The sequence below is a fragment of the Podarcis bocagei genome (genome assembly GCF_964188305.1).
Source record: "Podarcis bocagei genome assembly, chromosome: 7".
Lineage (NCBI taxonomy): Eukaryota > Metazoa > Chordata > Lepidosauria > Squamata > Lacertidae > Podarcis > Podarcis bocagei.
This window is the reverse complement of record NC_138132.1, coordinates 87,451,331-87,473,466: the sequence shown is the minus strand read 5'-3', so window position 1 is coordinate 87,473,466 and position 22,136 is coordinate 87,451,331. Positions and strand designations below refer to the sequence as shown.

The window sequence follows — 22,136 nt, the reverse complement described above, 5'->3', positions numbered from 1 at the left end:
ACACATCTACCTGTGCTGGACTAGACCAAGACTGGTTCACAGAGTGCAGCCTGGTTCAGCTTTGTAGCCTTCACCTCTATTAGATTATCACTCCCATCAGCCTGCGGTCCACAACACCCAGAGGGCACCAGGTTGAGGAAGGTGGATGTGGAACCACATACGCTTTGTGTTTGCTGCTGCAGGCATACACTTCCAAAAGATGCAGGCGAATCCAAAGTTTCAGGGGACCAGAGGGGAATTAGGCTTCCAGAAGAGAGATGAGCAAAAAGCCAAAGAGCTAAAACTATAGTCTAAGGCAGTGTTTCCCAACCACTGTTCCGTGGCACACTAGTGTGCCGCGAGATGTTGCCTGGTGTGCCGCGGGAAAAATTAAAAAAAAAATTTTTTTTAAGTCAAATTTTCGATTGGGGCGCCGTCACTAGATGACCCTGGGGTTCCCTCCCTCCCTCCCGCTCTGCGCCTCCCTCCTCCTCCTCCTCCTCCTCCGGGGAGGCCCTTCCTGGCTCTCGGCCAAGGCTTGGCGGCTGCAACTCACTCACTCGCTCGCCCACCCATCCCTCCATCCCTGCACCCGGCCTCTCCCCCTCCGTCCCCGGCGCGGGGGCTTCTGGGATCCGTAGTCCCCTCGCCCTTGGGCTCCGTGCCCGTGCGGGGTGCGCGAACTACGTTTCCCAGCGTGGCCTGGCGGGCCGGGTGTTTTGTTTGAAGCGCTCTTCTCCCGGCCATGGAATGAGCATGGCGGCGGCGGCCGGGCGGGCAGGGGCTCTTCCGCGCAGACCCCGCGCAGCCTGCCTGAGCCCCCGCGGAGATCGGGCGGCAGGATGGAGCCCGGGGATCCCCGCGGAGGCGGAGCGGCGGAGGCGGAGGCTGCCCCCCAGGTAGGGCTGCGTCGGGGGGGGGTGTTATTTTTGCAATGCTGCATCCGCGCCGGAGGGGACGCATCGGACCGCGAGGAGACCCCTTGGCGGGCGTGCAAGGCAATGCATGCGTGCAGGCGTTGCATGGAGTGCAGTGCAATGCAATGGCAACGCGGCGCCCTGCATGCATGCATGCAACTTCCACCAGCGCTCCGGACTTGGCAGGTGAGGGGGGTCCCCAGTGGGCGGCAGAGAGAGCCGGGAGGGCGAAGGGGAGCCGGGGGGAGCAGCGCTGCTCCCTGAGCCGAGCCCGGGGGGAAACTTCGGCGTCGTTGCGCCGGGTGTTGGAAGCGGAGGCTGGCGGGGGCCCCTCACCTGCAAAACCTGGTCGCCTCTCATATATTTCGTGCATTGCATTCATTGCCCGCTTTCTCCTCCAAGGAGCTCCCGGGGTGTGCGTGGTTCTCTCCATGTTATCCTCGCAACAACAGCCCTGCGAGGTGGGTCAGGCGAGTGGCCCAAGGGAGCACCCAGGGATTGTCCTGGCCAGGTGGGGTGATTTGAACCCTGCTCTCTGCCCGGTCTTCGTCCTCATTTAGCCCCCACATGTGCATGACTGTGCATGACTGAGGTTCCCCCCCCCCTCGTCTTGGCTATGGTGTGAGTCTGTGCTGTTAATTAATGGGGTTCTGCCTTCGGAGAAGATGAGCCAGCCCTCAAGGAGGTGATTATGTAATTTGCTAGCAATTCATGTCCCTCCCGGCGTGACGCTGCGCGCTGACGTCACGGGGCTGTAATGGTGGTGTGCCTCGAGATTTTTTTCATGAAACAAGTGTGCCTTTGCCCAAAAAAGGTTGGGAAACACTGGTCTAAGGGACTTGGATGCAGTTTACTATAAGGATAAACAGACAAAATAGGTACATGTCTTTCAAAGGTCAGGGCATTAAGAGAGACACTGTAGTGAACAGAGGGCTACACAGATGACATCTCTGAGAAAGGTTACACTTCTTCATGGCCTACATTCCCCAAAGGAAAGGCTTTTTCTTAGCAAGATATAGAACAAGGTGACTAGAAAGGAGCTCTTTTTTGGCAGGAGCTTTTTGTGGAGGAGGGAAGCAAAAGACCAAAGCAATTGTGCCAGTTCAGCAGAGTCTCTCTCTCTCTCTCTCTCTCTCTCTCTCTCTCTCTCTCTCTCTCTCTCTCTCTGTTTTGGAGGCTCCCAAAACATCCGTTTGAACAGTTGGCTCAATTACCTTCCTCTGTATAAAATAAGAAACTCACTTAATGTTCCTTGTAGATTTTATAGTTGTTTTTTATGGGCTGCCATTCTCAATTCTATTTGCCATTTGTGACGGAAAGAAATCCACACATGTGGTTCATGGACTTGCATGGGAACAGTCCAGATGATCCCACCTAAAGGTGTGCATTTTAATGCATACGTTTTGAGTGTGTGCGTTTTAACACATGCATGCATACATAATTTTATTTGTAAGCCACCTTGAACATGGTTTAAACCAGGCATGGCCAAACTTGGCCCTTCAGATGTTTTGGGGCTACAACTCCCATCATCCCTAGCTAACAGGACCAGTGGTCAGGGATGTTGGGAATTGTAGTCCCAAAAACATCTGGAGGGCCAAGTTTGGCCATACCTGGTTTAAACCATGTTCAAGGTGGCTTACAACATGGAAAAGTACATAATTACAACGTAACAAAAGTAGTCATAAACAATCAATCAAACATCAAAAAACAATTCCCACATAAATCACAGTAAGATCTAAAATAAAGATACAAAAATTAATATCAATTGATTAACGACTACAGTGGTACCTCGGGTTAAGAACTTAATTCGTTCTGGAGATCTGTTCTTAACCTGAAACTGCTCTTAACCTGAAGCACCACTTTAGCACCAATGGGGCCTCCCGCTGCCGCCACGCCGCCGGAGCACAATTTCTGTTCTCATCCTGAAGCAAAGTTCTTAACCTGAGGTACTATTTCTGGGTTAGCAGAGACTGTAACCTGAAGCGTCTGAAAGCTGAAACGTCTGTAACCCGAGGTACCACTGTAGACAGAACCTTAAGACCAGGGCTACTCCAAATGTTGGTCTCCACTGAGCCAATACTTCTGGAAGATCGAATCTCTCCAAGTCAACCTGCAGTTTCCTTAGCCCAAATTTGCCAAATCAAAGTCATTCTGTGATTGTCCTCTCCTTCTAGACACTCAGCTCCCCTCAGCCCTTTACTTACGGGGCTTCTGGGGCAGTGGCGTAGCGTGGGTTGTCAGCACCCGGGGCAAGGCAAGTAATTTGCGCCCCCTAACCCCTAACCTGCCGCCGCTGCCAGCTTCTTCTTGCTGCTGCCTGGTCTGGTCTGGTGTGGTTCTCTCCCGCGCTCAGCGCTGCGCTGGGCGGCCGCTGCACTGTCCCTCCCCCAGATAGTCCCTCGCTCTCTCTCCGCACCGCATGCCTGGCACCCACCCCCTCCACAGTGGGCGGCGACCCAGCGGCTCGGATTGGATTCGCACAGCCAGCACTGCAGTGAGAGAGAGTGAGTGAGCCAGGTAGGGGCAGAGAGCTGAGAGTGCGAGCGCGCCCCCCCCCCAGACGTTGCGCCCGGTGCGGATGGCCCCCCCTGCACCCCCACGCTACGCCACTGCTCTGGGGACTCTGCATATACTTGCAGGCCTTGGAGAAGCATAAGAACTCTTAAGCATAAGGACCTAAGGAGAGCCTGCTGGATCCGGCCAATGGCCCATCTAGTCCAGCCTCCTGTTCTCACAGTGGCCAAACAGATGCCTCTTCTGGGAAACCTGCAATCAGGATTCATGCACAAGAGCCTTCTCCCCTCCTGTGGTTTCCCCCAGTTGAAGCATTGCTGCCTCCAATTGTAGAGAAGAGCATGGCTACCCTGGCGCCATTAATTTTGTCTAACCTCTCTTAAAGCCATCTAGGTTGGGGACCATCACTGCCTCCTGTGGGAGGGAGTTCCAGAGTTTAATGACATGCTACGTGAAGGACCTTTTCATCTGTCCTGAATGTTCTGACACTCGGCTTCATTGGATGCCCACAAGCCATTTACTCCTCCGATTATGGTTAGGTGTTAAGTGGTAAATAGCCAGCACTGTGATCCCCAGTATTACTGATTGATTGATTTCATTAATGGCCCACCTTTTTCTCTGAGGAGCTCAAGGTGGCATACATGGTCTTCTCCATCCTCATTTAATGCACCTGCTGCTTATTTCTCCAGATCTCCTCCCCCTTGACACCTCCGCTCTAGACTTGCTTTTCCATTATTTGATTGCAAATACCTAACTCATTATTTTTACTGTGCACTTGCACATCTGCATATCAGCGTATGCACAGAGCACTTCAAATCCAGACATGCTTTGAAATCCAGGCCTGGGTTGGTTTTACAAGAGCTGGACCAGTGGTGTAAGGGATAAGGCATCTGACTATGGACAAGGAGATTGTAGCTTCAGCTCCTGTCTGGCTCCATGGTTGAGAGCCAGTGTTGTGTAGTGGTTGGACTAGGGAGAGACCAGCGTTCCAATGTCCCCATTCAGCCATGAAGCCCACAGGGTGGCCTTGGGCCAGTCAGTGCCTCTCAGCCTAGCCTACTTCACAGGGTTGTCTGGGAGATAAAATGTGGAGGGAGAGAAGAAGAGAAGAGAAGAAGAGTTTGGATTTGATATCCCGCTTTATCACTACCCTAAGGAGTCTCAAAGGGACACGGGTGGACTTCCGGTCGGTGCCAGCGCTTAATGGCGGTCCTACCTCCGAGCTCCGGAGAAGGACTGCTTCGCAAGTTCGGGTCCTACCCGCTACGGCGAGCGGGGGACCCCTAAAATCCCAGGCGCTGAAGCCTGAGAGCAAGGAGACTCGGTGGGCACCTTCGCGCCCCCCGGTACCGTGAAAGAGCCTTTTTAAAGGCTACGGATCGACATCGGGAGAGAGCGCGGTGCTGAGAGTCGCTACCCAGCCTGCGAAGTGAAGCCGCGTCGCCATAAGCGGAGAGCGCCGATTCCTTCCTGAAAAGAAAATCTGGACTGAATTCCCGTGAGTAAGAGCTGAAAAACAATCGGGACCCTTTAAATTTCGGAAATTGGGCTAAAAACGGGGAGATTTAAACAAAGGAAGTCTGCCTCCCCCCGGCTGCATGAAAGTGAAAGCAACGGAACTCTAAACTTGCATCCGTTTAGACCTGCTCTTTGATCATATAAACCGGACATTTAGACCCTTGATCTCCCCTCTAGCAAGCAGGGCAGAGGGGAGGTGAATTTGACTATTAACTGCATGATTTATTTGAAGGAAAAAACCTCTGCTATCTCATCTATTTGAAAGTCTGAAACGGTCTGCCTTCTTAGTACATTGAGCTGACTTTTCCCTGTGAAGTGACACCTTGATACAAAGTTTCCACAGTGCCTGACTTTTGTACATTATAAGAAGAAACAGTATAAACAGCATACTGGGCAACTGTGGCAATTGGAAGCTATAAGACTTTAGTAACATTGATTTTGACTGGGTTAATCTCCTTTCTTTCTACATCTTGGATGGTCTCCTTTGTTCATGTATTTGGAAATTTCCTTCTATGGCCATTTTGATTTGCTCCCTCTAGAGGATAAAGTGAAGTCCAGCACGGCCTAAGACAGTGGAATTTTCCAAGGGAGAATAAATCCCGTGGGAATTGACCTTGACATGAGTGGGCCACAAGAAGAGATAACTACAAGAGCCAAGACCAAGCAACAACAACAGCAACAGCTGCAGCTGCAACAAGCAAAGAAAAGAGGTTCAATCTCAGGCGTAACAGCCGGACTAGCTGGAACAACAGGACAGGACAAAGGAGCAGCCGTTTCTATGGAAGCTGTGACAGAAGCTTTGCTTAAGATAAACCAGACTCTGGAGTCTCTGACAAAACAGACTTCAGAGAACACACAAAAATTAACAGAAATATCAACAAGATTAAACCAGAATACAGAATCTATAAACAAATTGGTCGAGGAAAACGCCACCACGCGTCAAATTGCCGAAGAGGCCAAAGCCACAGCTGGAGAGACACAGGAGAAATTAGAGCCACTTGCCAAGAAGGTCTATGAGCATGATGCAACCTTGGCCTTGTGGGAGTTACAGAGGAAAGAGAGAAACTTAAAATTAAGACTGATTCCGGAGAATGAAAGTGACAACCTTGTGGAATATTTGACACGGGAGTTTGCGGATTGTTGGGACCTGGAGGAAGACGATTTCAAAATTACAACTGCCTTTAGACTGGGCAAAAAGCAAGATAGAAAGACACCAAGAGATTGTTTGATCACACTCAGATCTAAGGAGGAAAGAGATAAAATTTTAGGACTACACTTTGAAAAAGCCCTGCAAATTGGAAATTCAGCTGTACAGATCTTTAAAGACATACCAAAATACATCTTGGACTTAAGAAACTTCTACAAGGATTTGGTTCTTTTGTTAAAGAAAAATCTTATCCGCTTCAGGTGGGAGTTCCCACAAGGACTGTCATTCGACTACAAGGCAAAGAAAGTGAAAATAAAGACAATTCAAGATAAAGACAAATTTTTGGCAAGATATCAGGAGGACCTACAGAAGGGGACTGTGGACGCACTTGCAGAACAGAGGAGAGCACTGGATATCCTGAATCTCTCGTTTGGACAAAAACCACCACCGTCAGAAGAAGAGCAACAACTTGGAGCCGTTGGAGGAGCCTTAAGAAAATAACAAGATGGCTCGGCAATTCCTTAGCTGGAATTGTAATGGACTGAATGGGCCTTTGAAGAGAAGACAAGTATTTCATATTTTGAACAGAGAACAATTGGATTTGATATGTTTACAAGAAACTCACATAACTAGAGCCCACAGGAGATTACTCACAAATAAAAGGTTAGGACAAGAATTTATTTCATCAGACAAAGTTAAGAAGAGAGGAGTGGTAATATATGTGAAGGAGAAATGGGCTCCAAAAATGATATTCAAAGATGAACAAGGGAGATATCTGGCTGTGGAGATACAAGTACAAGGAGAAAAACTTTTAGTTGTTGGAATTTATGCACCAAATGAAGGCAAATCTGACTTCTTTAAGAGACTTCATGAAACTTTGACGGACTATCTGGATTACAACATGATAATCATGGGAGACATGAATGGCGTGGTCTCCACTAATATGGACAAGGCACAAAGACTAACAGTCACTAAAGAAGGGAGACTCCCTAAGACTTTTTTTGAAATGACAGAAAACATGGACTTGATAGACATTTGGAGAACAAGGAACCCTCTGGAGAGAGAGGGAACCTTCTTCTCCCAAGCAATGATGACCTGGACCAGAATTGACCAAATCTGGGTTACTAGTGGATTGGCTCCAAAGATTAAGAAAGTGGAAATCTGCCCAAAAACCTGCTCCGACCATAACGCCGTGAAGATGGAGATGAAACTCACAATAACTGGTCAATTTAGATGGAGAATGAATGACACCCTCTTTCGAGATAAGGAGATTCTCACGAAGGCCCAAAAGACCCTAAAAGACTATTTTGAAATAAATTTGAGGACTGACGTGGAGAAAAGAGTGATCTGGGACGCAAGTAAAGCTGTTATGAGAGGATTTTTGATCCAACAAAATTCAATAAAGAGGAAAAAACAAAATGAGAAAAAAAAGAAGATCTTGGAAATGATAAAGGAAGGAGAGAGGAAACTAAGAACAAAACCAAAGTCTCAGGACATTTTAAGAGAGATTAAGTTATATCAAACTCAATATATGGAATTGATGAACCAAGAGATTGAATGGAAGATAAAGCAAATGAAACAAAAGACTTTTGAATCAGCAAATAAATGTGGTAAACTTTTGGCATGGCAATTGAAGAAAAGGCAGAAACTAAATACAGTTACAAGCCTAGAGGTCGATGGAAAGAACATATCTAAACCTAATGAAATTAGAAATTGCTTTTTAAGTTATTTCAAAAAACTTTACACCCAAGGCCCGCAAAATGAAGAAGATATAGACAAATTCCTTGGAAGATATGGATTACAAAACATCTCTCAGCAAAGTAAGATGGACTTGAACCAGAGAATCTCAGAACAAGAGATAGAGGCTGCCATTCAGAATATGCAACTGGGCAAATCTCCGGGACCAGATGGACTGACTTCTAGATACTACAAATCGCTGAAGGAATGGTTGATTCAACCACTAAGAGAAGTTTGTAATGAGATTCTTGAGGGAAAAAGGGCACCTGAATCGTGGAAAGAGGCATATATTTCACTCATACCAAAGTCAGAGACTGAAAAGACTCAACTCAAGAACTACCGCCCGATATCACTTCTCAATGTGGATTACAAAATTTTTGCAGACATTTTGGCAAAAAGATTTAAAAGAGTTTTGATGGAGAAGATTCATAAAGACCAAGCAGGCTTTCTCCCTAAAAGACACCTAGCAGACAATGTAAGGAATGTAATAGACATTTTGGAAAAGCTGGAGGTGAATATAAACACTAAAGCAGTATTGATCTTTGTGGACGCGGAGAAAGCCTTTGATAATATCTCTTGGAGTTTTATGAGGAAGAATCTTCATGGGATGGGGGTAGGCCAGGGTTTTGAGAATGGTATGGCTGCAATATATTCTGAACAAAAAGCTAAGCTGATTGTAAATAATGTTGTGACTGAGGAACTTAAGATAGAAAAAGGAACTCGGCAGGGGTGCCCAATTTCCCCATTACTTTTCATTTCGGTTCTGGAGGTGTTGCTGAATATGATAAGAAATGACCAGCAGGTCAAAGGTGTGCAGGTCGGAGCTAAACATTACAAGTTAAGAGCGTATGCAGATGACCTAGTATTGACTTTGCAAGAGCCAAACACTAGTACGAAAAGGGTTTTAGAAATAATTCAACAATTTGGCCAGGTGGCTGGATTTAAGTTGAATAAGCAAAAAACTAAAGTCTTAGGGAAAAACCTAACAGATATGGAAAAGGAGAAATTTCAGGAGGAAACAGGTTTGACAGTGGTTAAGAAAGTCAAATACCTAGGGGTTTATTTAACACCTAAGAATGTCAATTTGTATAAGGACAATTATGAAAAATGTTGGTCAGAGATTAAAAAAGATCTAGAAATATGGTCAAATCTGAAACTGTCAATGTTAGGCCGAATTGCAGTAATCAAAATGAATGTATTGCCTAGAATGTTATTTTTGTTTCAGACCTTGCAGATTCTTGACAAGATGGAATGTTTTAAGAGGTGGCACAAAGACATTTCGAAATTTGTCTGGCAGGGCAAAAAGCCCCGAATTAAATTCAAAATACTGACTGACGCTAAAGAAAGAGGGGGTTTTGCCCTGCCGGACCTAAAATTGTACTATGAGGCAGCAGCTTTTTGCTGGCTGAAAGAATGGATGCTCCTCGAGAACACGGACATCTTGGATCTGGAAGGCTTTAATAATGCTTTTGGTTGGCATGCATATCTTTGGTATGACAAGGTTAACAGTACCTTTAAAAATCACATTGTTAGAAAAGCATTATTTAATGTTTGGATAAGATACAAAGACCTATTGGAAAATAAAACCCCTAGATGGGTCTCACCAGTGGAGGCTAAAGCAGTGAAGAAACTCAATATGGAGGTCGGATGGCCGAAGTATTGGGAAATTTTAGAACAGGATGGAGACAAGTTTAAACTACAAAGTCAGGAGAAATTGAAGCACAAAGTAGAAAATTGGTTTCAATACCGCCAAATAATGGAATTTTTTAAACAGGATAGGAAAATCGGTTTCCAAGTGGAGAAATCAAAACTAGAGACCGAATTGCTAGAATCCAATACTAAGAATTTATCTAGAATGTATAACTTGCTGTTGAAATGGAACACACAGGATGAAACAGTTAAATCTGCTATGATTAAGTGGGCGCAGGATGTTGGACACAACATTATGTCAGATGACTGGGAATGGTTATGGAACACCGGTATCAAATTTACGGCATGTAATGCCTTAAAGGAAAACATTATGAAAATGGTATACAGGTGGTACATGACCCCAGTCAAGCTGGCAAAAATCTACCATTTGCCCGATAATAAATGTTGGAAATGTAAAGAGACTGAAGGTACTTTTTATCACCTTTGGTGGACATGCCCGAAGATAAAGGCCTTCTGGGAAATGATCTATAATGAAATGAAAAAGGTACTTAAATGTACATTTTCTAAAAAACCAGAGGCCTTTCTCTTGGGCATTGTCGGCCAATTGGTGACAAAGAAAGATAGAAATTTCTTTATGTATGCCACAACAGCAGCAAGAATACTCATCGCAAAGTATTGGAAGACACAAGATTTACCTACTCTGGAAGAATGGCAGATGAAAGTGATGGACTATATGACACTGGCTGAGATGACAGGCAGAATCCGTGACCAACGCAAAGAGATGGTGGAAGAAGAATGGAAAAAATTTAAAAGCTATCTTAAGGACTACTATAAACTTAACGAATGTTAAAATGTTGTGGTTGCTAGAAGTAACAGGGTACAGGGATACAAGGTTAGACAATAAAGGAGGACTAAGACGACAGAGATTAGAAAGTAACAACTGGGAGTTGCTAGTTCAAATATGGACACTGGGATGCAGAGAGGGGGGGTATGGGGAAGTCCAAGAAAAGAGGTTTATGAAAATATCTTTGAAATTATTTTGTATGTTTGTTTTGTTTTGTGTTTGTTTGTTTTTCTTAAAAATGTTGTAAAACCAATAAAAATTTATTAAAAAAAAAAAAATCAAAGGGACACGGGTGGTGCTGTGGGTTAAACCACAGAGTTGTGGATCAGAAGGTCGGCGGTTTGAATCCCCGTGACGGGGTGAGCTCCCATTGCTCGGTCCCTGCTTCTGCCAACCTAGCAGTTCGAAAGCACGTCAAAGTGCAAGTAGATAAATAGGTACCGCTCCGGCGGAAAGGTAAACGGCATTTCAATGCGCTGCTCTGGTTCGCCAGAAGTGGCTTAGTCATGCTGGCCACATGACCCGGAAGCTGTATGCCAGCTCCCTCGGCCAATAAAGCAAGATGAGCACCACAACTCCAGAGTCGGTCATGACTGGACCTAATGGTCAGGGGTCCCTTTACCTTTAAGGAGTCTCAAAGCAGCTAACATTCTCCTTTCCCTTCCTCCCCTAAAACAAACACTCTGTCAGGTGAGTGGGGCTGAGAGACTTCAGAGAAGTGTGACTAGCCCAAGGTCACCCAGCAGCTGCATGTGGAGCAGCGGAGAGGCGAACCTGGTTCACCAGATTACGAGACTACCGCTCTTAACCACTACACCACACTGGCTCCATGTGGGCCATCTTCAGCTTCTTGGCAAAGAAGGTGGGACAGAAATGCAATAAATAAATAAAAATAAATGCCATGCGAAGCTCAGGGGGTTCTGCAGCTTAGGCCAGTGCTTGATCATGGCCCTGTCCCATGACAGAGGCCCGGGGATCCAGCCACTTTGAGCGATGTGTGCTCTTTGTTTGCCAAGGAGACATTCTCAGTGAGTCCCGGCCAAGTCAAATGGTTCCAGAAGGAAAGTACATTCATGTAATGAGTTCCTCAAAGAGGAACAACTGGGAGATTTAATTTTGAAATGGAGCCTTTGGAAGGCAGCCTGCGTTTTTCATCTGTTTTCCTTTATACCTTTCTCAAAAGTATGTCAGGAAAGGAACCCAACCAAGTTCTTGGACTCTTCTCCGGGCCTCCCTTCAGCATTAATCCCATTTTCCAGAACCTCAGCCAGGTCCCCCTTCAGCTTTGAAGCCTGGACGGGACCACCTGCCTGCCCCAGGAGTGCTTCAGTGGCAGCTTGGCTTGACTTCTCCATGCCACCACACCCAGGGACTTGGCCCAGGGCTCCCTACCGAGGCACTTGAAAGACGGAAACCTGAGAAGACCTGGAATGGCTCCAGGAAGGTTTATTCCTGGCAGTTAAAATCTCATCCAATAACTGTGAATTCATTGTGCCTAATGGAAAGAGCGACATCTGGCTTGGATATTACGGAAAGATTACCAGCTGGCCTGTCATGTATTGTGCAAAGAATAACATTTGCCTTGGAGGATGCTACAAGCCAGGAGCAGGACCCGGTGGGGTGTGTGTGTGTGTGACAAATTTCTCTCCTTGTTGGCAACGAGCTTGTGATGCTTCCTGGGGCAATTGATGTGACCGACTCTGATCCTGGGATCAGGGATGCAGCAGAACCTGAGCATTGAGATACCCACCTAGGGAATAAATCTGTGAAAATGCAACATGTACTATTTCTCCAGATTTATACCAAAGGGTTGATTGATTGATTGATTGATTGATTGATTGATTCTACCCCACCTTTTCTCTTGACACGGACCTCAAGGCTGCTTATAGATCAAAATAGGTAAAGGTAAAGGGACCCCTGACTATTAGGTCCAGTCGTGACCGACTCTGGGGTTGCGGCGCTCATTTTGCTTTATTGGCCGAGGGAGCCAGTGCACAGCTTCCGGGTCATGTGGCCAGCATGACTAAGCCGCTTCTGGCAAACCAGAGCAGCACACCGAAACGCCGTTTACCTTCCCGCCGGAGCAGTACCTATTTATCTACTTGCACTTTGAGGTGCTTTCGAACTGCTAGGTTGGCAAGAGCAGGGACCGAGCAACGGGAGCTCACCCCGTTGTGGGGATTCGAACCGCTGACCTTCTGATCGGCATGTCCTAGGCTCTGTGGTTTAACCCACAGCACCACCTGCGTCCCGTGCTTCCTTTAGCCCGTGGTTAAACAAAGAAATAACTATTCATAATTCTACCTGCCTACCTGGACAAAGCAGGTCTCAGGCGAGGAGCAAAATAAGAAGAAGCTTCCTTAGTGTTTAGGTGGCCTTGTCCTATGCAGGTGCTGAACATCTCTCACAAGCGTGATGCCAGAAATCCTTATACCAACTGTATGTGGTAGACTCAAGTTACAGGCTGATATTTACCTCTCAGTGGTTCCCAAACATTTTATTTCCATAAACTCACCCCTACTGCCCCTACACTCTAAAAAGGGTTATCCGGAATAGTAGTTTTCACAAGCCACTAAGAAAGGTAAGCAGTGTTCGCAGTGTCTTGCTGGTGCCCAGTCCGGCCCCGCGAAGGGGCTGCAAATGAAATGTTGTTGTTGTTGCTTAGTCATTTAGTTGTGTCCGATTCTTCATGACCCCATTGACCAGAGCACACCAGGCACTCCTGTCTTCCACTGCCTCCCGCAGTTTGGTCAAACTCATGCTGGCCGCTTCAAGAACACTGTCCCACCATCTCATCCTCTGCCGTCCCCTTCTCCTTGTGCCCTCCATCTTTCCCAACATCAGGGTCTTTTCCAGGGAGTCTTCTCTTCTCGTGAGGTGGCCAAAGCATTGGAGCCTCAGCTTCAGGATCTGTCCTTCCAGTGAGCACTCAGGGCTGATTTCCTTCAGAATGGAGAGGTTTGATTTTCTTGCAGTCCATGGGACTCTCAAGAGTCTCCTCCAGCACCAGAATTCAAAAGCATCAATTCTTCAGCGATCAGCCTTCTTGATGGTCCAGCTCTCACTTCCATACATCACGACTGGGAAAACCATAGCTTGAACTATACGGACCTTTGTTGGCAAGGTGATGTCTCTGCTTTTTAAATGGCCCCCCTTTCTCCTGCTGCAGCCACAGCACCTTCCCTGCCCCCACCCTGGAGCCTCCCTCAAAGTGAAGAAGGGTGAAAACCCACTGATTCTATTGCGTCATTACCTGCCCAGAACAAGCCAGCTTTCCAGGAGGAGATGCCTGAAGACACCAGCGCGCCCAGGCTCCAGTGAGAGGCAGAGAGAACATGTCAAACTCAGCTGCGCATGCGAGGATCTTAGCATTGCAAGCCTGCGCTGTATCGCCGCGAAGACGATGAAATGCCTATGAAATGCCAACAGGCTGAATTGCTGGAAGATTTGGGCAGAAGGAGGTGCATCTTCACCAAACCACGTAGTTAAACTGGTCACTCCACAATATGTGCCATTACATTTACTGGACACATTAAAAGAGAGCTCAGTGTTATCTGGATTAAATAGGGGTGCAAGTTTATTTCTTGATGGGATGGAGGAAGAGAGAGCTGTGAGGTCAAAGCCAGTGAAATGAAACACACATAACCTCCCAGAGGCACAGATTAAAAGGCTTCCTCCAGGCAGCTGTGTTGAATTATGAAAGGTTGTTTATTGCTTCAAAACCAATAGGTTTTGAACGTAAAGTTCTCCACTTAGGCAGGAATAGTGAGATCCCCAAACAGAGAATGTAGGGAGGGGAGACACCTGGTTTGACAGCAGTACCTGTGAAAAGGATGTAGGTGACTGTGTCTAAGTTTCTGAGCACAATTCAAAGTGTTGATGCTGACCTTTAAAGCCCTAAATGGCCTCGGCCCAGTATACCTGAAGGAGCGTCTCCACCCCCATCGTTCAGTCTGGACACTGAGGTCCAGCTCCGAGGGCCTTCTGACGGTTCCCTCCCTGCAAGAAGTGAGGTTACAGGGAGCCAGGCAGAGGGCCTTCTCGGTAGTGGCACCCACCCTGTGGAATGCCCTCCCAGCAGATGTCAAGGCAATAAGCAACTATCTGACTTTTAGAAGACATCTGAAGGCAGTCCTGTTTAGGGAAGTTTTTAATGTGTGACATTTTAATGTATTTTTAATCTTTGTTGGAAACTGCCCAGAGTGGCTGGGGAGGCCCAGCCAGATGGGCAGGGTACAAATAATAAATTATTATTACAGTATTATTATTATTATTATTATTATTATTATTATTATTATGAAGAAGAAGAAGAAGAAGAAGAACTTCCTGATGGTAAGAGCTGTTCTGCAGTGGACTCACTCGCGAGACGGTGACATCTCCTTCGTTGGAGGTTTTTAAAGATAGGTTGGCCGGCCATCTGTCAGGGATTCCTTAGCTGTGATTCCTGCACCGCAGGGGGTTGGGCTAGATGGCCTTTTGGGTCGCCTCCAAACCCTGCAGTTCTATGATTCAGTTCTATGATTCTATGCAGCGAACGAGATGCCACAACGCTGCAAAGCCAATTCAATTTGGCCGCGTGAAGATGTCACTGAGGGTTAACTGAGAGAAAAGACAGCCAGTTGTCAACGAAGGAAGTGCATAATTTCACAAGAAGGACGTGGGGACCAAATGCTAAGAGTGGCTTTTTTCTTTTTTTGCACTGCCAGAAAAATTTATGAAAAGCTGTGAGTCATTTCAGCCCCGCTCTAGTTTCTGCGCTTCCCTGGATGATGGTCTTCACGCCTCCGTGGTCATCTCGGACATAGATCTTCCTGGCAGCTTTCTCTGCCTTCTCTCGCTCACGGTGTGAGGTCCAGGAAAAGCCACAAAAGGGTTGCGAATATGACTTGTGACATGATGACCACCTCCTGCAGCCGTCCAGACCCTTGACTGCCTTTATTCTTTATTCTATTTTATTGATTTGCGGACTACAGCCAAAAGTGAAAACGTAACAAAAAGGGCAAAAAGAGAGAGTCAGAAATGTAAACCGTAAAGCCTGGGAGGACAAAAGTACAAAGATAATAAAATCATAGAATTGTAGAGATGGAAAGGGACATCATAGTTAAAGATGCAACATAGCTCCAAAGGCATAATAAAGTATTAACTCACAAAAATACTCCTTTTTTTAAAAAACAAAAAGATTCATAAAAATTAAAGTATTCTTCATCTGTGAGTTCCATCATTACTAAGAATAAACTGTGATCATGCTTTTTCTAAAAAAGGTTTTGAAAATCGACACCTACTGTCACATTTGTACATTGCGCTTTACAACACATTTTTAATGTTTTATTTGCAGCTGTGTAGATGTGTCCAAAGTTTTGTATATGCTTAAATGAGTCAGACATTTGCTGGTGGCACTGAGTGACCATGTGCCTCCATATTTGTATAAGAAATAAAATCATGCCATATGAACGAACTTTCTTATGGTAAGAGCTGTTTGAAAGTGGAATGGACTCCCTTGGAAGGTGGTGAACTCTCCTTCATTTCAGGTTTTTAATCAGTGGTTGGACATCTGTCAGGGATGCTTATCTCTGATTCCTGCATTGCAGGGAATAGGGCTAGACAATATTTGGGGTCCCCTTCAAATCTGCAATTCTATAATTCTATTATATATAGCAAAAAAAAAAAGGCCAGTTGAACCCTGCCCTTTAGATATTTTGTTTATGAGATACCTTTTCAAGAAGGGCCATTTGCAAATCCTTGAATACCAGCAATCCAAATTACAGTGGTGCCTTGGTTCTCAAACGCCTTGGTACTCAAACAACTTGGAACCCAAACACTGCAAACCCGGAAGTAAGTGTTCTGGTTTGTGAACCTTTTTCAGGAGCCAAACGTGCCCCGTTTTGAGTGTTACGCTGAGGTCTGTCTGTTTTTGCTGCTATTTTGCCTTTTTGTTTTTGCAGCTCTTTTGTTTTTGTGACTGTGTGGAACCCAGTTCTGCTACTGACTGACTGATTGTGTGACTGCAGTATGTTGTTTATTGCTTTCATTTTATGGATCAGTAGTCTTGTTAGATCATGGGTAGGCAAACTAAGGCTCGGGGGCTGGATCTGGCCCAATCGCCTTCTAAATCCGGCCTGCGGACTGTCCAGGAATCAGCATGTTTTTACATGAGTAGAATGTGTGCTTTTATTTAAAATGCATCTCTGGGTTATTTGTGGGGCGTAGGAATTCGTTCATTTTTTCCCCCAAAATACAGTCCGGCCCCCCACAAGGTCTGAGGGACAGTGGACTGGCTCCCTGCTGGATAAGTTTGCTGCATTAGATAGTAAAATTGACCCCTGCATTAGATAGTAAAACTCATGTCAAATGGCTCTTTTAGGGGTTGTTTTTAAAAGTCTGGAACGGATTAATCCATTTTACGTTACTTTCTATGGTTTTGGAACGGACTTCCGGAACCGATTAAGTTTGACAACCAAGGTACCATGGCACTAAGATTAAAGGTCTTCCAGGATTTGGCAATACCATGCTTCCCTTCATCTCCTCTCTCTTCCCTTCACCCTGACTCTCATAAACAACTTGCTACTTCTTGAGCAGGGCAGTATTTTAACTTTCCTTCCCCTTTCCTCCCTTGTCTTTGTCACCAGGTCAAGACTGGCAGATTTCCACACGAATTGCCAAGCCTCTTTCCAGTCACTGACCAGCTGCCCTGGGGACAATTACCAGGCTTGTCTTGGTTCCTACGCAGGCCTAATAGGTGAGTAGCATTAATGGGCTCATCCACACTGAAGCCAATGCTATGTTGAAACTGCTTGTTGTGTCTTGTATTTTTATTTTTGGCAGTGTCCACATGACATCCCTTTTGTGATACATAGATAGCAGTCAAGTACAACATTCCTAGTTTTCCTAGAGTGGACATGAAAGGGGATGTTTGGTTCAGCCAGTTGGAACTTCCTGTTTCCTCCTGGGCTGGGACAAACTTCCTTTAGCATGTGACTAGAGGTGGGCGTGACCTTACCTGTGCAGGTAACAAAAGCATAGGGCATGCAGCCCCCCTTCTTTCTTCTCTTTGCCTTCTCCGTCGCAAGACCAGCAGTTTTTTTAGCTTGAAATGCTCTGTTGGCTTTTAGCCAACAAAGAGACTATCTCCATATGGGATAGTTCCACATGTATATACTCTGTAACTAAGTTTGCCTTCAGGGATCCATCTGTGAACTGAATGTGTGAGTAAATTTCTTTTATATAGTTTACACAAGGTTGTGTCATGTCTATTCTTTTTAAGAGGAATATAAGGGAAATTACCAGGAATCTTATATTGAGAAGCTTAAACAAGCTTGCAACAAGCTAACCGCTGTGTGTTTGAAAGGGGAATGTAAAACTCTGCTAAGTTACAGAACTTGCTAGTGCAAGTTAGGAAGGATATTATTAAACAATATATCCTCTTCTGCCTCCCTGAACATTCCCACACCTTCCAAGTCTACAGCTGGATTCCTCATTAAAATAGTGGTTTGTACTCTCCCCACCCCACCCCCAAAATCAGATTTTACTCAGCCATGTATAATCTGATACGGGAAGACAATCCAATATAGAATTGCATGTTACCCCATTGTGAATTTTGTCACTTGAGGCAAAACAGAAAGGCTTCCATCCACCTCCCTCCTCTGCTCCTACCTGAGGCTATCAAGTCACAGCTTGTGCAGCAGAACAACATTAGGAATGTAGGTTCATGGACCTTTCTTATCCCAATTAGCTGCACACAGCAGCTGACCTCTTTCTGCCCCTCTTGCAATGAAAAGACCATCTGATGGGATGTGATAGCCATCTTCAAATATCTCAAGGCTTGTCACATGGAAGATGGAGCAAACTTGTTTTCTCCTGCTCTGGAGGGTAGGACACGAACTGATGGATTCAAGTTACAAGAAGGGAGATTTTGACTGATCCTCAGGAAGAACTTTCTGACAGTAGGAGCTGTTTACCAGTGGAATGGATTCCATCAGGAGATGGTGGAATCTTCTTCATTGGGCATTTTAAAGCAAAGCCTGGATGGCCATCTGTCATGGATGCTTTAGTTGAGGTTCCTGCATTGCAGGGGGTTGGGACTAGATGACCCTTGGGGTCCCTTCCAGCTCCACGATTCTATGTTAAGTAAGTTTAAGATGCTCTGCTTGCAGATGCAAGGTCTCAGTCATGCATTGTTCCATGCAGGGATAAAAGCGGCAAAATAGTCTTGGGTAGAAAATACAGCCAGAGTCAGACAAGTGGTCTAAGTGTAGAGGTAGCTTAAGCACATGGCAGAAAGGAGGAGGAAACAGTCTTTGTTTCCTCTTTGGAGAGGAGGAGCATGACTTAACTGAGTCTATCTAGCAATACAATGTAGTCCTTAACCCCTTCATGTACTAACTAGGAGTCGTGCGTAGTTCTGTTTGACTGCAATCTCCCACAATATCATGGGGCAGCCCAGAGCTGGGTCTGTGAGATACACAATGATGCTTAAATTGAACCCTGGGGGTCCAGTACCTGATGTGTGCTGGACAAATGGAGCAGGGTTTTGAGAAAGGAATTACAAAGAAGGTGGCATTTGCCCATCCCTCTGTGTGTAGGGGGGGGGGGACACGGGTGGCGCTGTGCATTAAACCACTGAGCCTAGGGCTTGCCGATCAGAAGGTCGGCGGTTCAAATCCCCGCAATGGGGTGAGCTCCCGTTGCTCAGTCCCTGCTCCTGCCAACCTAGCATTTCGAAAGCACGTCAAAGTGCAAGCAGATAAATAGGTACCATTCTGACGGGAAGGTAAACGGCATTTCTGTGTGCTGCTCTGGTTCACCAGAAGTGGCTTAGTCATTCTGGCCACATGACCCTGAAGCTGTACATCGGCTCCCTCGGCCAATAAAGCAAGATGAGTGCCGCAATCCCAGAGTCAGCCACGACTGGACCTAATGGTCAGGGGTCCCTTAACCTTTACCTGTGTGCTTTACCCTCTCCCTTCTTGGACAGGGTTGGACATGACACCCAACTATGTCGACTCCAGCACTGCCAACCTCGTTGTGTCCCCGTCGTGCTCCTGCCGGGGCAGTGGCAACATGGAGGAAGAGTGTGAGAAGTTCCTGAAGGACTTCATGGAAAACCCCTGCCTGCGTAAGTCATTCTGTGGTCCCCAGAGTAGAAGTTGGCCAGAGGGAGGTTAGGGCTGTTCTCAAACACCGTGGAGCCTCATGTGTGTGTGTGTGTGCGTGCGTGAGAGAGAGAGAGAGAGAGAGCACCACATGTAATGGTGGAGAGGGCTATTGATGGCTACTAACCATAATGTGAGCAGGCCAATGGCCCATCGAGTCCACTGTGAGAGCAGGATGCTGGACTTGATGGGCCATTGGCCTGATCACCTTATGGTTAGTAGTCATCAATAGCCCTCTCCACCATTACATACCATGTGCCACTTTTGAGAAACTCGCAAGCAGGATCTGAGCACAAGAGTTTCCAGCAACTGGAATTCAGAAGCCTTGCAGCTTCCAACTGTGGAGGCAGAGCTTAGCCTTCATGCCTGGCTAGTAGCCCTCGCTAGCCCCCTCCTCCATGAATTTGCCATCCAGTTGGTTGCCGTTACCGTCTCCTGTGGTTACAGTCATTATATCGGATTCATGTGAGGCTGCAGAGCACTTTCAGGAAGCAATGGGCAGGTCAGAGAGGGGTGGGTCCCTAACCGGGAAGCCTGATAGGAAAGGGCATGGAGGTGATGTCAAGGAGGAGCTTTCGTTGTTCCTTCAGTAAAGAAGTCTGTTTCCCTCTCCAGGAAATGCCATACAGGCTTTTGGCAACGGCACGGACCGGCCTCTCCCGCCGATTCAACACATCACCTTGCCGCCCAAGATGGAGACATCAACATACGACGCCAATGACAGCAACACCATCTATGACACAGGTGTGACCACCACTTCGGCCTCCATCCAGGTAAGTCCTATGAGAAGGCATCCCTGTATCCCTTCATGGTGACTCAAGAGCACTGGTTTGCTTAGCAGGTGTGCTGGTCCTGTGGGTAACCCGAGAGGCGAGGTCCAAGTCCGGTCCGAGGTCAAAGGTGCCCGTGGAGGCAGTCTGTAGTAGCTGAAGCTGGGTGCAGGGCAGGGAGTCGGGTGCAGTCAGGAACAGGCTTGCAAGCAGGGAGCCAAGGCGGGTCAGGAGCTCTGGCAGGAAAGCAGGACAGGGTTCAGGCAGGAACTAGCAACCAACTATGTTGCTCCCACAACTTGGGACTGGGGCTGGCTGGCTTTTATCTGCCCCGAGGCATAGGGCGGCCCCGAACCTCTGGTGACTCGCCTCTCCTGGCCTGGAGGCGAGCACTCCTTCTGCGGGAACTTAGTTCCCTCCGCCTCTCTGCCCTGAGCCTCTGCAGCTCAGGAGAGGCTGGAGGGTTACCGGACCCAGAGGCAACCTCAGCTTCCTCTGATGGGGCTGAGAGTGGAGCACCTGCAGGCAATGGGTCCTCCATCACCTCAGGAGCCAGAGCAAACTCAGCTGATGCCTGCACCTGAGGACCCAGCACAGGTGAGGACCCTTCAGGCTCAGGCCCCAGCCCCGGCTCAGCTGGTTCTGGAGCCGGGGAATCCTGTGCAGGCTGGGATCCCTCAGGTTCAGCATCCGAGTCTGAATCCCAGGCCATCACAGCAAGTCACAGTGTGGAGTCTGAAAGGCCCAGCCTTCCTTCCTTAGAGGATGGGGCATAGGCCAGTCCCACCAACTCCACTTTCCATTCATGTTCTTGTTGCTCGTGTAAGTTTTAGCTCCAAAGAGCAGCTGATGAGTGGGGTCAGCTCACGGAGGGTGACAGGGGGGCACAGGGAGGCAGAGCAGACACACTCATGGTCAGTCTGCCTCCGATGAGGGGTCATTTGAGCAGCTGAAGGACTTGGAGATATTTAACCTGGAGAAGAGAAGACTGAGAGATGAGATGACAGCCACCTTCAGATATCTAAAGGGCTGCCACATGGAGCAAGCTTGTTTTCTCCTGCTCAAGAGCCTAGGAGCCAAACCAATGGATTCAAATGACAAGAGGTTCTAACTAAACATTAGGAAGAGTTTTCTGAGGGTAAGAGCTGTTCAACTGTAGAACTGACGCCATCAGAAGGTAGTGGATTCTCCTTCAATGGAGGTTTTGTTTTTGTTAAAAAAATGATCTTCATTGGGGGGCGGGTTAAGTTGAGGTTGGATGGCCATCTGTCATGGATGCTTTAGTTGAGATTCCTGCATTGCTGGGAGCTGGACTTGATGACCTTTGGGTCCCCTCCAACTCTACAAGTTTATAATTACCATATATACTCGAGTATAAGCTGACTTTTTCAAGACATTTTTTTATGCTGAAAAAGCCCCCCTTGGCTTATGCTCAAGTGAGGCAGGTACGAGCAGCCCCAAAGGGCTGATTTGGGGCTGCTCGTCCTCCTCCGCCACTGCCGCCACCACCAGGTTTGTGGTGTGGTGAACCGGCTTATACTCAAGTCAATAAGTTTTCCCAGTTTTTTGTGCTAAAATTAGGTGCCTCGGCTTATATTTAGGCTGGCTTATACTTAAGTATCTTGGGAGAAAAGCAATGACAAGCCTAGACAGCATCTTAAAAAGCAGAGACATCACCTTGCCAACAAAGATCCGTATAGTTAAAGCTATGGTTTTCCCAGTAGTGATGTATGGAAGTGAGAGCTGGATCATAAAGAAGGCTGATCACCAAAGAATTGATGCTTTTGAATTATGGTGCTGGAGGAGACTCTTGAGAGTCCCATTGACCGCAAGAAGATCAAACCTCTCCATTCTTCAGGAAATCAGCCCTGAGTGCTCATTGGAAGGACAGGTCCTGAAGCTGAGGCTCCA

General features: G+C 46.9%; 1 protein-coding gene across 1 annotated transcript in view; it reads left to right on the top strand.

Annotated features, from left to right (window-relative positions):
* The window catches only part of GFRA2 (GDNF family receptor alpha 2), a 92,008-nt gene that overhangs the window by 58,448 nt on the left and 11,424 nt on the right, over positions 1-22,136 (top strand). Inside the window, exons 5-7 of the mRNA XM_081203130.1 lie at positions 16,933-17,042; positions 19,278-19,418; positions 20,071-20,228. Of these exons, the coding sequence (XP_081059256.1) occupies positions 16,933-17,042; positions 19,278-19,418; positions 20,071-20,228 (409 nt within the window). The remainder of the gene's footprint in view (positions 1-16,932; positions 17,043-19,277; positions 19,419-20,070; positions 20,229-22,136) is intronic.